This window comes from Ciconia boyciana, chromosome 4 (genome assembly GCF_034638445.1).
Source record: "Ciconia boyciana chromosome 4, ASM3463844v1, whole genome shotgun sequence".
NCBI classification, from domain to species: Eukaryota; Metazoa; Chordata; class Aves; order Ciconiiformes; family Ciconiidae; genus Ciconia; species Ciconia boyciana.
Genome location: NC_132937.1, coordinates 74,044,076 through 74,066,376, shown reverse-complemented (window position 1 = coordinate 74,066,376; position 22,301 = coordinate 74,044,076). Strand labels below are relative to the sequence as shown.

Here is a 22,301-nt window from a genome sequence, read left to right as displayed (position 1 = left end):
CCCCCCCCGCCCCGGGTTTTGTTCCCCTCTCTCTTTTTTGTTGTTTTCCTTTTCATCATCATCATCATCATCATCATCTCCTTCTCCTTCTCCTTCTCCTTCTTCTTCTTATTATTATTAACTTTTTTCTTTTTCCCAATTATTAAACTGTTCTTACCTCAACCCACGAGTTTTCTTACTTTTGCCCTTCCGATTCACTCCCCCGTCCCACCGCGGGGGGGAGCGTGAGCTAGCGGCTGTGTGGGGCTCAGTTGCTGACTGAACCTAAACCACGACAGATGGGAAGATGAGACATAAGTTGAATCAGAAGAGGTTCTGACTCGATATGGAGATTTTTTTTTTCTCTGCAAGGACAGTCAAGCATTGGAACGAATTGTCCAGGGACCTTTTGCAGTCTCCACCTTTAAATTTTTTTTATCCTGTGTGAAGGGATGACTGGGTAAAGTTCTGAATAACCTGATCTGATCCCATAGCAGATCCTGCCCTGAGCAGGTTGGACTAGACACCTCGCATGGTCCCTTTCCACCTGAATTATTCTACGATTTTGCAATTCTGTGTGCCATGATATTGCCACACTACAGAAATGAGAAGTGACTTCTCTCCAAAGCTATACAAGGGCTACTGTTCTGTCACAACAGAGCCTGTTGTGACAATACCCTTCTTGGGTGTTTCTGACCAGATCCCATAATAGGTAGGTGGACATGGGTGACAGAATTGTTTCTCTTCTAGGATAGTGGAGTAGAGCAGTGGCGATCTGTTGTGAGAGTGATTCTGCCTCTCTGCTTCATTTGTTCTTACATCTTTAGGTTGTGGTTGATTTGAGTTTGTTTCCAAGCCAAGCTGATGTCTGCAGTATTCATCCTGTGAAATGTGGGTGGGAGCAAGAGACACATGGATGAACCTGAAGCAGCTGCTTTGAAAGAAACCTCTTGCTCAACATCCACTTTCCTCTTGTTGGGGGTCCTGTGGAACAGAAGAGGAGGTTAGGGAAAACTGATTTCTGCTTCCTAGCAGCATGGTTTGCTCTAGCGTGTGAGCTGTTAATAATATTGCAGAGTTCCAGGCTCAGTCACTTTCCCATTAAGCATATGCTGATAGTTCTTTCGAGCCTGGATCTAAATCAGCATCCAGTTCTGCTGAATGCTGTTCAGGTAAAGTAGTCTCTCTCCCTAAAGAGCACAAACTCCAACACAAAAGTCTAACCTGCTTGTGTGGTTTCTAGTAGGATATACAGTTCTGCTGAGCTCTGCCTGGTGGAAGCAGGCTTTGGTTCAGGCTTGCCTGAGCTGACTCATCCCCTTTGCTGGACCAATTAAAATGCTTGCAAGACTTGTGCTGGGAGATTGCCTGGTTGTGAGATCCCGGCTATGATTTGGGATATCTATTGTATGTCAAGATAGGCTAATCAACAGAGATTGTGTATCACTAGGTTTCCAGTGCCACAATGGCTGTTTTGCAGATGCTGAATATCAGTCTGGCGTATGTGTGTAAAGCTTTCTGCTTTGGGTTTATGCTATGGCATTGGTGTCTGCCCCAGTTCAGTAGATATTTCCATGCCTTTTCAAGTGTCCCTATGAAGGCAGCAATGCTGCCTTTGCCTAGAGCATATGTGCAGCTTCCATCTCCTGACAGGTGAGCCTTACTACACAGCAGTATGGTCCACAGTAAGTCTGTTGTAGAGGTAGGGTGTCTGCTACCTGGAAGGATCCACAAGCTACCCATAGCACATGTAGGGGCTGTGCAGAGCCACAGGCAGTGGATTTGCAGTGGGTCTTAAGCTGCTCTCTGCATTGTTTTCCAGGGAATTTCTCTATTCTCCATTCCAGATTCTGGAGGGTTTTCCACTGTTTTCCCTCTGCCACCACAGCTGCATCTTGCCCATCTTTCTTTCTTTTGTTTGTGGTCTTCTTTTCCCCTTTCTTTTGTCCCACAGAACTGCATCTATGTCTACGCTCTCTCATTTATCTTCCTACCTGACACCTGGTCCCACTCTGTTACCTTCTTACATCTCCTTGGGATTTCTCTTCTCCCACCTTCAGACACCTGCTCCCTATCACCCAACACCCTCTCCTATCAGCTGTGTGTGCATTTCTGCCCGCAAGGAAGCAGGATGGTGTGCTTCCTCATTCATCCCCATACTTCTAGCCCTCTGGGCTAGGCCAGATGCCATGGGAATGTCTGGGCTACAGTGACTACAGATTGCTGTTGAAGAGCTCCAGTTCAGAGGAAGCTGAACTGTTAATTCTTGCTGCCTGTGTTAGCTGAAAGGCTTCCAGTTATTTTTTGCCAGCCTGTCCAGTGTTTGCTTGGTTGGAGGCATGTTCAGCCATTCTTGCATGTGTCCTTGGACAATTTGAGGTTAGACATACTTTTGAGCAAATAATATTTTGTTTGAAGGTGAGAGGATAAGTAAAGCCCTTGGACTGCATAAAAGGGCAGGGAGGAACAAATGCTTGAGCAGGTGACACTTAAGTCTTCAAAGGTGGAACTCTTTAGGGCTGTTTATCTCTTCGTAACTTGTTTCTGTGGTTTAGCATAGCACAGGGATTCTGTGAGTTGAGGTTTTCCTTACATATTAGTTTTGATAATTTTCCAAAGGCTAAAAGTAATCTCACAGTCATTGTGAGCTTTCCACACAGGAATGGTGATTATGTGCTACCCAGAAGTCATTGTTCTTTCAAAGCATGCAAAATACCTAAACCAGAAACTTCATTGTTTAGCAACACCGAGATACATGCTGTGAGACCAGTACACATCTGTCTGCAGTGAGATCATACTTTACACATTTCTCAATTAGTAATACAGCAGACACAGAAATGGGATTATTAGTTTTAGAAGTTATTGTCTTGAGTCATATGTGTGCCTATAGAAATCTTAGACCTTATTCTTCATGTATTGTGCATATTATATGAAATGGCTGATTTTTAATTCATTGAATGCAGAGAACAGATTTATTAGTTTCTAGTGCATACCTTTTTGTGCACAACTCATTTGATGTTTGTAAAGTCTTTGAGCTCTGTTATCATCTTCATGCCTACTTTTTTTGGTCTTTATCAGGTAAATTCTGAAATAGTTTTTTTGAGTGTTGAGTTAAAAAAAATCTTAGTTTTGTTGATTGTTTTCTTCATCTGTAGTTTTTAGTTTGTCTACATGTGACTGTAAATTAATAAGGCACAATCCATACAATATGAGATTTTATGATTGGCTTGTGTGTAAATATTCTTCTAAGCATTATGTAGTTAACTCTTATGAAAGCACACAATTAAAATATTGCTTTACAAAAGTAACAGACTAAAAAGAGGTTTAATTAAAAAGTATTATGATGTGGTTGAGTTCCTTATGTGTTCAGCATGCAGAGTTCTGTTTTAAAATGCTAAGAGAGTAAACATTTTTTGAGATTAATTAGATTTCTTTGATTGCATCTATCATTCATTATGGCTTAGTATGTCTTAGGTACCTCATTATTTATTACAAAGGAATGCATAAGGATTGGCTGCAAGCATAGATTCAAGCTGTTGTCTCATCTGGTGTCTCTATACTTAATCTAACTCCTACGAATTATAAATGTTTAAAATAAGGAAAGAAGAGGTCCAACTTCTAAGTTTGAAAGAGTGGAAAATTTGCAGCACAGAAGTATTGACCCTGTGCTGACATGTGTGAAGTACTTTTCTGACTTATTGTGTACTGTGGTTCTGCAATGTAGCTAGCTGATCTAGCTAGACCAGGTGGGGTTTTTTTCAGTTCTTAGCTGAGGTGGATTTCTCTGAAGAGCACAATGTTGGTCTAAGTGCTATTAGAAATTCTAGGAATGGGCAAGTCCCACTGTACGGGCCCACAACTACCATCCCCCAACTAGTTGGAGTTGTGGAAGCTGTGAACGTGAAGGGACCCTCTGCTAAAACATTCCTATTTTGAGAAGTTCATCTGAAGGGAACAATAGATGTTTGTGATGTGAAGTGCAGATACAAAGTTGCAGCAGCAAATGTTTTTGGTTTGTCAAGTGATAGATCTAGGAAACAAACCAAAAATGGCAAGCAACACTAGAATTATCATGAAGTTAATTACTCATGCAAGTCTTTTAAGGAAAACATTTGCTCCTCTGCCATGATTTCAAGATTTATTGCTGAAGCATGGATAGAACCTCTTTATCTCCAAACTGGAGTTTGAGATGTGCCAGACTGAAAGTGTGCACAAGCTGTGAAGTCTGTTCAGGTTAAGGGGAGCGCGTCCGCACTGTGGCTCCTAAGCATGGGGCTGGGGCTGGTGTCATGCTGACACTTGTGGAGCAAGCTATGTACAGCCTTCCTCAGGGACTTCTGCTGTTAATTGCAATGCTGAAAGATGTGTGTCTGTGTAGCAGAGCAGGAGTACAGCATTTTGACTGTCTGCAGCTTGAGTTCTTTCACAAACAAATTTGGTTTTGTTTCATTGGAGGCTGTACAGCTGATGCTGAAATGTGTTTTTGATGGCTTTTATGGGAAGTGGGCAGGTCTTGTTAGACCTCCTGCTGAGCTGGGCAAACTGGTTTGCCCAGAAGACCTGAGGCTGGCAAAGTAACAGGAACAAAGTAGCTGTCTGGTACATAAGTCTGGCTGGAAAAGGAGATAGCAATACCAGAGAGCCCATTCAGGAATGTCAGGCTGACATTGGCTGCCATTTGCATGTGTGAAAAATCAGGCCTTTCCAGGCTGTCATGTGGGGATAGCAAAACTTTGGGTTAAGGAAACGCATGTGATGTCTGTAGAGTCCATCTTAGTATTGCTTTATAAAATAAGTGGGCCTCTGTTATGAAGAGCGCTGTCTGGTAGTAGTTTTCAGCATTGATCATGGGCTCCTTGGAGGACTATCTGTAGATGCCAGACTTGGTCACCTCTGCTGGTTGCAACTGCTGTTGCACAGAAAGCCGGTGCCTAGGACCCTGGGGGACTTGAGGCAGGGGAATTCTGGCATGCCACCACCAGAGGGGTATGGAACCAGCTACAGGGCAGAGGAAGAGAGGCCACATGGAGAGTGACGAAGGGTCAGGTATGCAGTCAGTTCCATAACTATAATGGCTATGTAAACAGAAATACCATAGCAATAAAAAACTTTACACTCCCAGCTGCATGGAATTGAGCTTCTTGAACCTTCACTGTATATACTGCAGCTTTGGTTAAGAGGGTATTTACAGCAGCCAAAACTCAGTCCTGATAACAACATTGTGTGGGTTGGTGCCTGACTGGGTATCACACTTGTCAGTTTAATCTGCATGGATATCCCTTTCAGACTGCTTCTTCCTGCCGATTTAATTCACACAAAAAAAAAAGAAGTAAGGCAGGAGTCCAGAGACATTTCTGAGATTTTTAGACTGAGAAAACATTCAAAAGCATCTGAAATTTAACTTTGTCTGTGCTATTTTTGGAGAACAGATCCTACTTCTAACCATCATGTTGTAAAGATATTGCTGTTTACGATCAGAACTAAGTTTCATGTTTGTTTTCTGAACTGAATTTTTTGATGTCTGAAAGATGTTGCTTGGTCAGAAGCTGACATTAAGTTCACCAGTATTCACAGAGTTCCCAAATTGCATCCAAGTGTTTTTCTTACCGTTGAAATAATAGTGCTGTTCATATACGTCACTGGCAAGTACACACATGCAATGTTTCTCCTTGTTATGCTAATCAGCTTTCATTATCCAGTAATGAGGTTAAATCTGATTTTCCATTTTAAGAAATAACCAGCATATTTCTGCCATGCATACTTCAGAATATGATTTAATACATTTGCCCAATTTTTGCAATAATTTGTGCATACTTTCTCTGAGTAGAGGGGGAATTTGGAGTTGTCCTAAGCCTCATGAGGAAAGCATATAAAAATAACAACAACAACAAAAACAATGGTCCAAAACATTTTCCATGTCAAACACATCTCTATTCTGTATGCATTAGCTTTTTGAACATTACAGCTGTCTGCCTGTTGTACAGCATTTGCTTTTAAACAACAGGTACTACCAGCCACATGCCTAACTGTCTGTGTGTTATAATAAGTTGAGTTCTAAATGCATGAGATCTACAACATGCTGTTGTAGGGACTCCCTTTAATTTGTCCTTGCAACATTTTATCTGATATTGCTGTTGAAACTCAGAGAGGAGCTGATTGCACTGTGCATGTTTATGTGCACTGTGTATGTTTATGTGCATTGTGATGTTTGCCTCCTGATACACTGAAGTTTTTTCTGCCTGGTCCCTGCTAGACGACCTTAAAACAACAACCCACCTGCAGCTGGGAGTGTTAGTTTTTGATGAAAAGCAAACCATAGAGGGCAGTGAGAGTCAGGAAGATGGTGTGGGTAGCTCCTTTCACTGTTTCTGTCAATATTCTGTCCTTTAATTTTTTGAAATTATAGATACATAGAATCTGTAAGTGTAAGTGTAGTAAGTCTAGAATGAGGATGCTGACATCATTAGTATGTGCTTTGCTACAGATGTTTCAGTACTCTAAGAAATTACAGCTTTGCAAAATAAGTCATATTGCTTTTCTTGGAATAATATAGTTTGTGAGAGAAAGTAACAAATGCCATTTTCCCTTTTCATCACTTTGTACCCTAGTGTTTCAAGACAAAAGCTTTGTGCCAGCATTGTATAAGTATCGTGGTTTAACCCCAGTTGGGAACTAAGCACCACACAGCCACTCGCTCACCCTCCCCCCCACGGTGGGATGAGGTAGAGAATTGGAAGGGTAAAAGTGAGAAAACTCGTGGGCTGAGATAAGAACAATTTAATAATAATAATAATAATAATAATAATAATAATAATAATGAAAATAGAGAGACGAACAAAAGGGGGGGGGGGTAAAAAACCCCCAAGTGATGCAACTACTCACTACCTGCCAACCAACGCCCAGCCAGTCTCTGAGCAGCAATCCCTGCCCCCCCACCAACTCCCCCCATTTATATACTGAGCATGACATCATACGGTATGGAATAGCCCTTTGGTCAGTTTGGATCAACTATCTTGGCTGTGCTCCCTCCCAGCTTCTTGTGCACCTGGCAGAGCATGGGAAGCTGAAAAGTCCTTGACTAGTGTAAGTACTACTTAGCAACAACTAAAACATCAGTGTGTTATCAATATTATTCTCATACTAAATCCAAAACACAGCACTATATTAGCTACTAGGAAGAAAATTAACTCTATCCCAGCCGAAACCAGGACAATAAGTGAATACACTTTTAATTCATTGCTGCTTGCCAGTAGTGGATAGATGGGTGTTAGCTGTCTGGATTTGCACCCACATCACTGTTAGGATGATTCCACATAAACTGAGGCAAGCTGGATTCTTGATGTTCTCACTTGTTCGTTATTGTAATTATGGCGGGTGACTGAAAGCCTATCTTTGTTACTTGTTTAACAGTATCATCTCTTGGGGAAGAGGGTATCAAATGTTAAGATAAGCACTAGTTATTGTAACAAGGTTAAAAGAATGTGGATTTTGTTACTGGAAAAGCACGAGAGTTTTAGGACTGTATTTTGCATAGTTAGAAGACCTTTACGTGATCCATATAACCTTGCAGATAAACCACTACATCTTAATGCTAGTAGATGCATGTTTATTCTCCCTGGGAAGCGTGAAACCTCTCTAAGTGCTACAACTATTTTGGTCCTTGTTAACCTTGCCTGGAGAGGTAATTATTGTGTATCTTGCAGCCCAATTTAATGGATGTGAGAAACGGCAAGCATCTCCTTCTCCCTCAAATGACCAACGCAGGCAGTTAAGAGCACCTGGAGGAGGCTTTAAACCCATCAAACATGGCAGTCCAGAATTTTGTGGGATCCTGGGAGAGAGAATAGATCCAACTATTCAACTGGAAAAGCAGATGTAAGTAAGCACAGTAATTGCTCTCTAGCTCTTTGCCTCCCCACTTACAGGAGCCGCAGGTGTCCCAGATCCTGCTGTCCAGCTCCCCCTCATCAGTATCCCCTGTGTTAGTGCTCACAAAATACTATTCTTATTAATCCTGCAAAGTGGAAGTAACTTTTGTGGGGGACAAAATAGAGTTAAACAGGAAACTCATCTCAGGAACAGTGATTTTTATCTGCCAAGTATGTGCAGTTATTCCACTTTTAATGATGTTTATTACCTTGCATTAGGGAAAACAGGTGTATATCACATATATACAAATTGTGCTTTAAAGTTGCACAAATTCCATATCTTTGTGGCCGCACAGCATGTTTCTAGTACCTCAGATGTGCCTTGCATCTGGCTGTAATACTGCTGCAGGAAGAGACTGAGAAGACCATTTACAAAGCTTTCAGAAAAGAGACTGTTATTTTTACTCTGGTGGTGTCAAACTTGAGGGTGGTATTTAGAGGCAGTTTTGTCAGCTCCAGACTCAAGTTCTGGGGGAATTCCCTGGAGTGAATGTCTGGTATCCACAAGGGTGGCCTCTGTCCTGCCTTGTTACCCTTCCTTGAACCATTTGGTCAGACTGGAATGTGTGATGAAATGACCCACTGTCCTCTATCATACCAAAGGTGCAGCCTCTAGAAGGGGACAGAATCCCCTGTTACACAAAGAAAGAAAAATCTTCTTGTGGAGCAATTTACAGAGGTTAGACTGATATTTGTGAGCACTGAGAAATCCAATGGATTCGCACAGTAAAGTGAGGAAGCTGCATCTTGAATCCCTGAAGGCAGTCCCACTCCAAACACTGTCATTCTAAGTTAGATGCAGAATTTATTTTCACAGGAGAGGGAGGGCATAATTTAGCATGGATGAGAGTGTGCTCTTTGTGAGGATACTTTGTTCCTGAATAGTAGCAGTATTGGGAGGACTAGCAATCTTTTTGGCTTCATATCCTCAGCAGGAGAGAATTGCCTCTGTCGATTGCATCTGAGAGAAGGTCATTCCAGAAATTTCGTTTCCTTTGACATTCTATTTTTATGTGCAATATTTGGAAACTTAAGCTTGAAACAGAGAATAATATAATCCTCATGGTGTCATATTCCGTGTAATCAACCTCAGCCTTTGAACCATCTGCTCATTGACAAATTGTAGACTTATCTCCAACAGAGGAAGCAGCAACCACTATTGTGAAATCACTCACTGATACTGCCAGGTAAATGACTAAAAGGCTATAAATTTGATAGTAAAATTTGGTCCTCAGATTTAGGTAGTTCCAGACCACCATACCGCCCCAAAAATACATTTAAAATACTGCAGGAAGTTGAGCATCTGTTAATTAATTTTTGACTCATAGATATATTGTTGTGTAGTTCTCTCTTTTAGTATAACTGCAGTTATATATAACTGCAATTGCTAATAACAACTGAAAACTGCAGAGCTAGTTTTGCTTCCTTTAATTATTCAAGTGTTAATCACATGAGATTCTTTTTGATTCTTCATTATGCAGGATCAAACCTGAAATGAATGCACAGTTAACAATGATATGTCAGAAAAAGGAAGAGTTTAGATTTATTGTAACTTAGATTATTCATAATCATTCAAACTGCTCAAGTTGTAGTAGCATGAGACGTCTCCACAGCACGTGCCAAGCCATTCCATCTTTCTCTACAAAAAAAGGACTGTTTTTGTAAAGAGGAGTACAAGGTCTAGAGAGATGCAAATTGACAAAGCGTGCAAATTGACAAGTGGATTTCTAATAGGTAGGTTAGGAAGTTTCCCAAACAGGCAAAAATACCAAGGTGTGATAATATATCAGGAAAATACTTCTAGTTGCTTGTGATTAAGGAATCTGTAACTATGAACTTGGTAACTCATGGACCCACGGGAATTGAATGAATTTGTTGCATTTCCTCAATAACAGTGAAAAGAAGAAAGTGTGTTCTGCTGTTTCCATTGTCTTATTGAAAGCAAATCCCTCCCAGCCCTACAAACAAGATTTGGTGACTTCCTGTTTTACTCTGACCAGTTCAGAAACAGATTAGTGTTGTGCATTATATGAGCTGTAAAAACTGATTATGCTTACTGTATAATTGATGCAGCTGTCCTGTCTTCAGTGAAGCTGTGGTCACTTAGTGGCTGAAACCTGACCATTGAGAAAGTAAGGGACATCAGCAAAAATGTTCTATAAACCACAGTCAGGATGCTTTCAATCCTGGGAGGAGATCCTGATAAAGGTCAAAGTGTGTGATCATGTTGGAATTTTGCTTTCAGGTTTGTATTGTGTGCCTATGTTTTGCAGAATATCTTAGAAGACATGCATGTCTTCAGGTTTTTATGTCCCATGCTTTTGCATTGGTATCTTTCACAAGTTGTCATTTCACTATTTTGTGATCACATCATTGACATTTGAATCTTTGACCTTTCTGCACAAATACCTATATGTTGACATTTAAAAAATAGACACACCCAGGGCAAACAGCCTCAGTACAGTTGAAACAGCAAATTAGTCAGGAACTTTAAGCTGATTATAGCACTATGCTTGCTTATCTCTCTAGCTAGCTGGAAGAGGAGCAATCTGAGTGTGCCATTTACATGGGCATATAGTTCACAAGCAATTACACTTCTGGATACTGCTGTTTATTATTAGCTGTAGTCAAAACAGCTTCCAGGCATCACCTCTGAATCAGATGTTCTCCTATCAGGAGTTGTCTTCATACTGCGCTGTTTTTTCTTCCAACTCTTTTAAAAGCAGGTTTTGCTTCCTGGAACCAGCCCTGCATTCTTTTCACATGAACATCTCTGCCAACTGTGGAGGACCAGATCTGAAGAATACATGAAATACTTCCCTCTGAATATCAGAGTCCAGTGTATCTCCCTGGTTTTGGCTAGGTCATATTTTATTTTGGTTTTATTTGGCCCTTTGGGGAGAAAAGAAAAAAAAAAAAATAGCGAATAGGAATAATTTTTAGATTCTCCCAAATCCATTTTCTGGTTAACAGTGTTAATATTCTTCCCTTACACTCAGAAGACAACCTAGTCTTTAAATTGCTTGTTGAGAAATATCCTTCAGCACTAAATATCTAATGGGGGATAGGCAGAACAGTGCCTGAAAACATTCACATCTGTGCCTCAATTTTATTTGTGAAGTGATGGGGCTGTCAGGGCCTCTCTTTCTAGTCTGTCTTGAATATACAATAGTATAACCCTCTTTTTAGCTTTCTCTAATGCAGAATTTGGTTTTAACCATGCTTACGATGAATTTTTAATTTGACCACCAACCTTTGTTTAGCACATTAATCAGATTTCACAATGGAGCTGACATCAGCCCAAGGTAGTTAAGAGCATGACTTCTGTCAAAGAGATCTCTCTGGTCTTTATTCACTTACCTTTTAGTTGGAACATCTCCCTTAGAGTAAGTTCAGCAGAGAAAATCAGAACAAATGGAAGGAAACTTTTTTGCACAAGGCCAATGCCAGTTCCTGGTAATAACAGACAGAGAGGACTTCTGATGTATGCATTACCCTGCTTAGGCAGGCATTGTAGTGTCACATCCTGCTTCAAAGTGCATCTGGCAATTGCAGGAGGGGAGAGATCTTCCTCAGAGATGCAGTTGACCCAGTGCAGGGCCAGGCACATTACATTGCTTGGGAAACTTGGGGGGAAGGGTCAAAGCGCTTAATACTGGACTGTGAGATTTTAATTGCTGATACAGAGCAGCATGTGCTGAGGAGGTTCTTTGTTTGCAGTGGTCAGTTTAGTGAAGGACCCCACTGCTCCTCTCCCCATTTTCTTTCTTCCCTGAATTGATCACACCCACTCCACAGATCCACCAGAGATTTACTTAAAGCACTCTTGAGTTGTTTGAGCTGTGTTTAGAACAAGTGTCTTTGTCTCTTTCACATATTATCACTTTTCTCCTTTCTCAAGGATTTATTTTAGCAAATCTTTTCCACTATTAACTGTTCGTATTCTTCAGATGTGATTTTGTTTGCTTTTGTTTGTTTTCTTTTTGTTCTTCTGTATATTAGTTGAAATACTGATATATCACAGGGATGAAATAGAGTAAATGTGTATATTGTGGATATACTGCTTGCAACATAGATACTATAATGTGTTGCTCTGAGTGGAAATTTCTTACGTAAATATGTACACTAATCCTGTTGCATGCTCTCCTGATCTAAGTTTTTTCTTTCAGCTGACAGGAACTACAGGCCTCCACAAGTTGTAAAGTTAACTTCAGATAATGCAAGCTATGTGCTTTTTATCCACAATATGTTAGATCTTAAAGATATCCATGTGATATTAACCATTATTCATACCTTAAAGAAACGAAGTAGTGAAAGGAGTATGAGTTGGAATATGTGTGTATGTTAATCTCTCTGTTTTTTCCTAGATGGTATCATGGAGCAATCAGTCGAACAGATGCAGAAAACCTCTTACGTTTATGTAAAGAGTGCAGCTACCTTGTAAGAAATAGTCAAACAAGCAAGCATGACTATTCTCTTTCACTGAAGTAAGTACTTGTCAGTAAAACATAATAAATGTAATTTATAAGCATTAAGTTCTCTGGTACAACAAGAGAGAAATCTGTTGCTGCACTGTTTCAGCTCAGCAGGGCACCCAGAGTTTGAGACTGTCAGTCTGCATGATGTATAGTGACAGTCACTGAATTAGGATCTTACAATTTGGGGATGTTAAGAGATTTTTAGTCTTCATTTGGTGCCCATTTAAATAAACAAAAAGAAAAAGCAAGTTCGTTTGTTTCTGATTTGAAATGGTCCTGCTGCTTCTGCTTCAGGCTGAACTGTATTGTTTGGGGATTTTATTCCTTTTGCTTCATAGATGGAAGGAAGGCTTCATGTGATTTACTGTGGTAGAGCTTTACAGTATTGCTACAATTCTTGAAAGTAAAAAGCCCAGGATCAAGGGTGAAAGATCTACAGAATTAGGAAATGAACATTATTCCAGTCTCAGTGCTGCTTTGAACTTGCCTCACCTACCTTAGGCTGATCGTACCTTAGGGTACGTTACAGATGTCGTCTTTGACATATCATAGAACAGAATCATAGAATGGTTTGGGTTGGAAGGGACCTTCAAAGATCATCTAATCCAACCCTCCTACCACGGGCAGGGTCATAAGCTCACTTGCATTTCCAGTAGATAAAAAGTTTCCAGGTTTTCCATGCAGGAGAACAAGAAGCTCCTTGACCTTGGTATAGGTTGTAAAAGTGCAAAGCGAATTGTTTCCCTTCTTTCCTTCTTACAGGGTAGGGTCTGATGTGGACCTGTCTATCTGGGACACAGGCCTACTTGCCTTTTTTACTAGCATTACTGCTGACAGTTTGACTTTTACATGGTTTCTTCATAGGTCTGTTCTGGAGACACATTTTACTGCTGGGATGATGGTAATACTTGACGGTAACAAGGGAACACTTTCATAGACAGCACTAAACCTGATCCTTTTTACATTCTTAGGTTCACTACAAATAAAGGGCCACATCTACTCTACTCTAGTTTAGTCTGATGGTCTAAACAGTAAATGTCAGATTGGTTTTATATCCCCACTTTGGCTTGAGTAGAAGTGCATCTGTTAACCTAGTTTTAAGATTCTATTCTAGGGCTTAATAAAAATATTTTGTAGGACTATTTTTTAAATCTTGATTCCTTTGTTATTATTGTTGGGATCTCTCTGTAATAGAGGTCTGCCTTGAACTGGAACACACCTGCTTTAGAAATTAGGTTCAGCTTCTGTTGTCCCTTTTATCATTTGATCTGTGTATTCTCTGATACAGTAGTCCTGTAGATATTTTCAAACATTGAAGCGTTAGTGGCACATGCTTCAGATATATGTAGGCTTAAATTTTCCCTTAAATTCTTGTAAATCTTGGAATACGACTTTTGTTTGTAAGTATTTAACTTAATTCTTGCATCAGCACAGTGATTTTTGTTATTTAACCAGAGCACAAGAGAAAAAGGTGACAGTTAAATTTATATTTTGCAACTTTGGACATCTAGATGCAGACCCTTAATGTCCTTTTGCGCGTTGTATTCCCTTTGTGTGTTGTATTCCAAAGTTTTCTAAATCATATTTCCTGGTGGTACTTATTTTAAGTCTCCCCTAACTTGCTCTGTGGTAAGGTAGCTAAATGACTAACCTCCTCCAATCTGTGTTTTGTGTAGCATAAAATTCTTTCAGTACTCTTCAGCTCTTCTGCCATACGTTTGTCAAAACTAGTGCCGACTCTGGCCTTTTGATGCAGTCTAATTCTGTATACCAGCTCCCTGTGATGATGATTGTTCTCCTATGGCCCCTCCAAAGCTCACATAAGCCTCTTAAGCCCATGGTATTGCAGTTAGAATTCACATCCTGTCCAATAGCAAGTGACCAATTTTCTTTTTTTCAAGGAGCTCTCCTGACATCCTGCAAATGCAATCAGAGTTTTCTCTCAAAGCCTTTAGCTGAATAAAGGATCCTGTCATTTAACCACACTAAAGTTATCATGCAAACTGGCTTCCTTTGCTAGAAACCTGCTTCTATTTTATTTGCCATCTCACTGACCATTACCATCTGCAAACTACTGACAAAGTTATGTTTGATACTGTTGTTTACATCTGATTTTTACTCCCTGACATAAGGCTCTCTTCCCTTTCTCCCCCTATGTAGGATATTGAATTTATTGTTGTTTTCTAATCTTCTCCTTAATGAAGATGGTTTTACGGTCAAAGTAAGGTTTTGAAGAGTTTTGGTAATTGTGGAGCTCTTGTTCCTTAAGCTCAAACAGTTAAGTTATTGGACAGTTCTCAAGTTTGACTCACGATCCTTGGTTGAAACATTTCCTCACAATCAGCCTGGTTTATGACTACCTTTAGGTGTGGGAAGCTAGCCCTTCAAAGTGCCAAACACATGATACTATTATGTGTTCTGATTCTCTTACCTAGAGTCATCTGATCAGTCTGTGTTGAGGTTATTTTGCACCTATGCATGTTTACCTTGAGGTCAGACAGAAATCCCTTCATTCATTTCATTGCTGTGCAATCTTACATCCTCATTACTGTTTGACTTGCAGGACCTCCTGCTTCCTTCATCTTTTGTTGACATGTGAATGCAGGGTGTGCCAGAGCCTTTCACTAGTAATGGATGGCAGTAGTGAGAACAGCTGCCTGAGGTGTGACCAAGTGGATGATCTGCTCAGCCTGGTGGCAGAGCTATAAGAGGAAGTAGAAAGGTTAAAGAGCATCAGGGAGTCTGAGAAGAGATAGACTGGTGAAACCATGCTCTGCCCTCCCTGAGACAGAAACAGAAACAGCCATCAGAAAAAAAACAAGATCAAGGGGATCCTCTATTCTCCCCCCACTATGCAGAAGGCAGTAGCTTAAAAGAAAGGAGTGAATGGAGGCAAGTCCATGCTTGGGGCGGCAGGCGAACCTCCTCCTTTCCTACCTCGTCTTCCCAGGTGCCTCTGTACAACAGGTATGAGGCTCTGGATGTGGAAGGTCAGTCAATGGATGACGTGGATAATAAGGCACATTACTTTTTGCCTGATGTTTTTTGCCTCGTCTATGGCCCTTGGACTATCACTCATTATTACTCTTCCATGTGGGCGGCAATGAAGCCATAATGCGTAGCCCAAGGGCAATCAAAAGAGCCTTCAGGGTCTTGGGACAGTTGGTAAGGGAATCTGGAGCACAGGTAATTTTTTCCTCTATCCTTCCAGTTTTGGGCAGCGACATTGAAAGAAACAGATGGACACAGTCTATTAATACATGGCTCTGTGGCTGCTGTCACCACCACAGTTTCGAGTTTTTCAATAATGGGCTGCTCTACACAGCACCACGCCTGTTGGTGTCAGATGGGATTCACCTTTCTCAAAGGGGGAAGAGGATCTTTGCTCACGAGCTAGCAGGGCTTATTGACTTGAAGGGGGATGGCGATAATATCAGGCTCACGTGTGACAAGCTGTGGGACGACACGCCAACGTTAGAGGGACAGGGTGCTAGCGAGGGCCCTCAGCCTGTTGCTCTGAGATGTGCTGGGTACACTGGAGCACACTTGATGGCTTACGGAGATGAGCCAGGGCCTCCTGAGGTAACAGGAGCCAACAGGGGAACACTGGTGAAATAACTCAAAGGAATTAAAGTGTGTTCTTCTAAGAAGGTGACATGGCCAACAGCCCAGCGGAAGCGCCTCTACACCAATGCACACAGCATGGGCAACAAACAGGAGGAGCTGAAAGCCACCATGCTGCTAGAAAGCTACAACCTAGTGCTTTCTACGACTGAAACTTGGTGGGATGAATCCCGTAACTAGAGTGCAGCTATCGATGGCTACAGGCTGTTCAGAAGGGGCAGGCAAGGAAGGAGGGGCAAAGGGGTTGCCCTCTACATCAAGAAATGGATAGATTGTGAAGAGCTGTCTCTGAAGAATAGCCACGAGCAGGTTGAAAGCTTATAGGTAAGAATTAGAGACCTAGGCAACAAAGGGAACCTTGTGGTTGGTGTTTACTACAGGCTACTTGATCAAGGGGAGCCTATTGATGAAGCCTTCTTACTCCAGCTACAGGAGGCATTGCGCTTGCAGCCTCTCCTCCTGCTGGGGGACTTCAACCACCCTGACATCTGCTGGAAAAGTAGCACACTAAGCTGTAGGCAATCCAGGACTCCTGGAGAATGAGAATAACTTCTTAAGCCAGGTAATAGTCCTGAGGGATATGGGTCAGGCGAAGAGTAAAGTCAGGACCCTAAATTTTAGGAAAGCAAAATTCCAGTTGTTCAAGGAGTTAGTCAATAGGACCCCCTGGGAAACTGCCCAGACTCCCCCAGACCTCAAGGCATGGACTAGGGGAGCAAAGCCCCTCCCACTGTAAGAGATGATCAGGTTTGTGACCACCTGAGGAATCTGAACATACTAAGTCTATGGTACCTGACAAGATGCGTCCCAGAGTCCTGAGGGTATTGGCTGATGTAGTTGCAAAGCCACTCTCCATGATATTTGAAAAGTCATGGCAGTCAGGTAAAGTCCCCAGTGATGGGGAAAAAGGGAAACATTGCACCCATTTTTAAAAAGGGTAGAAAGGAGGACCCTGGGAACTACTGACCTGTCAGCCTCACCTCTGTGCCTGGGAAGATCATGGAACAGATCCTCCTTGAAGCTATGCTAAGTCACATGGAGGACAGGGAGGTGATTCGAGACAGCCAGCATGGCTTCACCAAGGGCAAGTCTTGCCTGACCAACCTACTGGCCTTCTATCATGGAGTGACTACATCAGTAGACAAGGGAAGAGCTATGAATGTCATCTATCTAGACTTCTGTAAGGCCTTTGACACAATCCCCCACAACATCCTTCTCTAAATTGGAGAGATATGGATTTGATGGATGGACTGTTCAGTGGATAAGGAATTGGCTGGAAGGTTGCATCCAGAGGGTAGTGATCAACAGCTCAATGTCCAGATGGAGATCAGTGATGAGTGTGTCCCTCAGGGGTCTGTATTGGGACCAGTACCATTTAATATCTTCGTCACTGACATAGACAGTGGGATCGATCGAGTGCACCCTCAGCCAGTTTGCAGATGACACCAAGCTGAGTGGTGCAGTTGACACATCTGAGGGACGGGATGCCATCCAGAGGGACCTGGACAAGCTCAAGAAGTGGGCCGATGTGAACCTCATGAGGTTCAACAAGGCTAAGTGCAAGGTCCTGCACCTGAGTCAGGGCAACCCCCAGTATCAATACAGGCTGCGCAATGAGGGGATTGAGAGCAGCCCTGCGGAGAACGACTGGCGGATGAAAAGCTGGACATGAGCCTCGTGGATGAAAAGCTGGACATAAGCTGGCAATGTGTGCTTGCAGCCCAGAAAGCCAACCACATCCTGGGCTGCATCGAAAGAAGCATGGCCGACAGGTCAAGGGAAGTGATTCTGCCCCTCTACTCCACTCTGGTGAGACCCCACCTGGATTACTGCATCCAGCTCTGGAGACCTCAGTACAAGAAAGACATGGAGCTGTTGGAACAGGTCCAGAGGAGGGCCACAAAAATGATCAGAGGGCTGGAATACCTGTCCTATGAAGAAAAGCTGGGAGTGTTGTGGTTGTTCAGCCTGGAGGAAAGAACGCTCTGGGGAGACCTTATTTTCCAGCCTTTCAGTACTTAAAGGGGACTTATAAGGAAGATGGGGAGAGACTTGTTACTAGGGCCTGTCGCAATAGGACAAGGGCTAGTGGTTTTAAACTAAAAGAGGGTAGATTCAGACTAGATATAAGGAAGAAATTTTTTACAGTGACGGTGTTGAAACACTGGAACAGGGTGCCCAGAGAGGTGGTAGATGCCCCATCCCTGGAAACATTCAAGGTCAGGTTGGATAGGGCTCTGAGAAACCTGATCTAGTTGAAGATGTCCCTGCTCATTGCAGGGGGGTTGGACTAGATGACCTTTAAAGGTCCCTTCCAACCCAAACTATTCTATGATACTATTCCTGATGTACTTTGTGTCCCAATGGACTAGCTTAAGCACTGTGTGATGGTAGGAGAGATTTCAAGCCTCTGTGTTCTTTCACAGTTTTGTTCACTTCAGTGAACAGGCTAAGAAGTCTACCAGTGGTGCAGCCAGTATTCAGGTGACTTTGTACCCTTCCCAGTTCTTCACCCTTCAGAGACATTTATATAAGACACTCTGTTTCACCTCCCATTTTCACCAGGACAGATGTATGGCTTGTATAGAAGTGGTCAAACAAGGTGTGCATGCGGTAGTGGGCAGAGTTAACCACAGACACAGTCGCAACCAGCCATCCCCTCCTCAGGTTGTACCGAGGATGTATATAGCCTAGTTCATGGTAGTGATCTCACTGCTGGAAGTGAAATTACTTCTGTTTACAGAAAAGAGCCCCTGAAACATTCAATTGTAGACTTTAGTTGCTGACTGATGTCACTGGCAGGCAGTTAATTTCCATTATAATCACTAGGACTTCGCTTTTAAAAAAATTGTGAAGGAGCTGCTGGTATGAGCATGGTTGGGTTGTGTGTAAGTGCCTCATTGCAGGGGTTTTGATAATGCCAACTGAATAAGAGACTTCTTGTGATAATGTACTTGTCCTACAGTTGCTGCAAAGAACCTGACCATGTGCTGCCATACCAATCCAGTGCTCCCCTTGCAACATGGCATCAGGATTGGCATCACTTTTCCTTTAACAGGCAGGCTTGGGGGTACTTGAGGTCTTCTGTAGGTGTGAGATACCTACAAAAAATGGAGGCTTTTGAATGTTGCTGTTGAATGTGCATAGTCAAATGATGTTTGGAACAGACACTTTTAGCATCAAACTTCTATTTTATCTTACTGGTGCATTTATGATGTGCGAAATGAAAAGCAGAGCATCTGGTAGCAGACTATAAAGACACATGGTATTTATGGGGGATAGTTGTTAATAAAGCTGCAGTGCAAAATTAAGTCTGACCAGCCACATGTAATTTACTCTTGCTATAAACTTGCAACCTTGTCAGTTGTTTTATTAACCTACAATAACTGCATTAGGATATGGTTCTTGAATCCTAGCTCTGGAGTTGGTAGATGCTACAGTGGAAAAAATGAGCAGCTCTTCTCTGTAAGTAATTCCTGAATGTCCACTTGTTGCACTCTGCTTCTCACTTCTGCTGAAACTTGCTCTAGGTCCTTGTCCTATGTCCTGCTCTGATACGGTCTGTACAGTGTCCCTGCTTAGCACACACTGTATGGCCTGTGTTTCCATGGAATGACATCTCAGGAAGCACTCTGTGACATTCATGTTAGAGACTGCAGGCACATGCTAATACGGCTTTGAAGCTGACTGTGGTTTTAACCATTTGTTGACATGCTTTCACCAAATTCATTGCTATGCAAATTTAAGCTGATGATAAGAGGTTGTAGGGAATATGGGCAATGGCCTCAAGCCCCACAAAACGTGATTCTGTTCTAGTCGTTGTGTCGTGTGGAAGTGGCTGCCAGGTGTTTGATATCTATTTCTTAGAGGACTTTTGATTAGAGGTATACTGCCCCTGTTTCCCAAAAGCTGTGTGAGTGTCCATGCTTCTGGTACAATTACAGTAACTTCTATTTGATTTTTTTCTGCATAGGCTGCTTGCTGGATAACATGTTACTCTCCACACCTTACTATTTATTCTCTCTTCTTGTTGGTGCATTTTCCTTATCTTGAAAATTAAGGGGTGTCCTGATTGCCAGCCCAATGGTGGTATGTTTTGCAGGAAGGACTGGAACCTTTAGTGCTAGCTATAGCTATAGCTCTGTCTCCCAGAATGGATCAGTGAATCTCAGTTTGGCTTGCTGCTAAGTCCACAGGCATAACAATACTTATCACAGTCAGTGAGGCATGCCCCATGGCTACTCTCTTAAGTCTACCCCAGCAGGCTTTGCATATTTGGACACTTCCCCTATGCCTTCATCTCATAATTGAATCCCACCTCTTTAGTACATTGATTCAAAAACCATACAGAATGACTTAACATAGGCAGGCTGTGACTGAGCTCTGACACTGTGAACTGAAATGCCAGAATGATCTCAGCAGTGCCTCAAGGCTGCCTGTTATCCCGTGGGATCCTAAAGGTCTCTAGATCAACTGCTGTGCAGCCTGATCCACTCCAAATGATAGTAGGCACAAGCATGCCTATCCTCAGGCTCTCCACACTACTTAGCCAGACACCACTGTGTACCACACAGCAGATCTTAAGTAGTCTGGAGAGGCATAAGAGCAGCAGGGGCTTTTACTCTCTGATAGAATTGAAGGGCTACTATCCTTAGCTATTTCCAGTTCCCCCTCTACTTGAAGCCTGTCTTTCCCTTGCACCTGCATGCTTGGTGCTTTCTGTCAGTGCCAGGACATGTGCTGGTGCAATGGGAACTAGAGGCAATGCGTTCCCCACAAGCTGTTGTACAGTGCTGTGAAAGCCCTATGGAGCAAGGTTGGGCTAAAACCCTTTGCTGGGGACAAACTGGTTTGGGTTCTGTTTGATTTACGTTAAAGCACATAGCTTCTTCTGTTGGCTTGTTAGAACCAAAGGGAGGGGACTGGGGTTTGGGACCACTGCTGCTGTTGTACGTCCTTGAGTAAGTTATCTGTGATTCACAAGAGCACATCCTTGGCTGCATTCCTTGCCAGAAGCAAGAGAGAGGAGGAGAACAAAGGCTTCCTAGGAACATCTGAAATAAAAAGATTTACTGGATTTCAACCACAACATCTCTCAGCTTCCCCACCTCTGTTAAATCTCCTTGTGACTTTTTGCTTTTCTTCCTATGTTGTTCGTAAGAACATTCCCCCTGCTCATTAGGTAGGGGAATTGCCAGGGTAGAGCACCAAGGGTCCTCTATCAGCTGTGTGGTCTCATGGCAGACTGAATGGGACCTTAAGGCCTGTATGTATGTTGGTTGTGTGAAAACCAATTCCCCCAAAAAAGAATGCTGTCGAACTTGTAAAAGCAGGTGGAGTTGTCTTGAGCTAGGACCCTCCACATGAGAGGCTGAAAGACTCTCTGATGTATAGGAGAGAAAGGAGTACTACTCCGCCGCTGGGCACAGTAAACTAAGTAAAGCCTGTTGGTGTAAGGCAAATGTTCACCAGACAAACTGAAGGGGTTCATGTTACAACAGGAGAACTAGGATATATACTAGATTTGCATCTCCCAGAGTCCAGCTTGATTGCATATTTTCTTCAGAAAATCTTCTAGAACACTAGAGTTGCTTCTGGGTACTCCCTTAAGGCCTGTTTCCCAATTCAGCTATGTTGAAATGGAAATTCAGGCAGCAACAGAGCCCTGAAGCAATGGATATGGGTCTCTGCTGTGACTGTGCTTTGAACATGGGAAAGCAGTGCTGAAGATTAAGCTGTGAGGCTACATCGATGAGCCATCCAGGCTTGCTCTGACAGTGTATTGAACCAGAGTCCTAAATTCTGATTCTTGAATTTGTTGTTGGTTATCTAATCAAGTCTGATGTCCTGCTGTTCCTTTCTTTAAGTGTAATAAATTTGAGGAGAGATTGCTTCACTGTTTAGAGACATCGATTAAAAATTATGACTGGCTGCAGAAGCCTTAATGAAATACTTTCAAATGACTGCAGTCACCTTTCACTTGTTAATTAATGTGCTCTGAAAAGCATTTGGCTGTCTGTAACTTGCATCCTCCCATCAGGCTGGGCATCCTGATTTTTTCGTACATGGGTTTAGCTGGTACAAGTGTGGCAGGCCTGAGAAGCTGTGTTTAATAACAGCAACTATGTTGTTTTGCAGTGTTTTGTGCAGTATATGAGTTTTTCACAGCAATTCATGAGCAGGGAACACACTAAACTCACTGGTGGGAAAACTAGTGAGTGCAAGCCCCCTGTTTGGTGTTTTTTTGGGGGATGGTGTCTGCTCTCTCCCCCTCCCCCCAATAACTGATGAA

At 42.3% G+C, this 22,301-nt stretch overlaps 1 protein-coding gene across 1 annotated transcript in view; it reads left to right on the top strand.

Annotated features, from left to right (window-relative positions):
* The window catches only part of SHB (SH2 domain containing adaptor protein B), an 88,086-nt gene that overhangs the window by 50,208 nt on the left and 15,577 nt on the right, over window positions 1-22,301 (top strand). Inside the window, exons 4-5 of the mRNA XM_072860110.1 lie at window positions 7,683-7,854; window positions 12,275-12,394. Coding sequence (XP_072716211.1) covers window positions 7,683-7,854; window positions 12,275-12,394 — 292 coding nt within the window. The remainder of the gene's footprint in view (window positions 1-7,682; window positions 7,855-12,274; window positions 12,395-22,301) is intronic.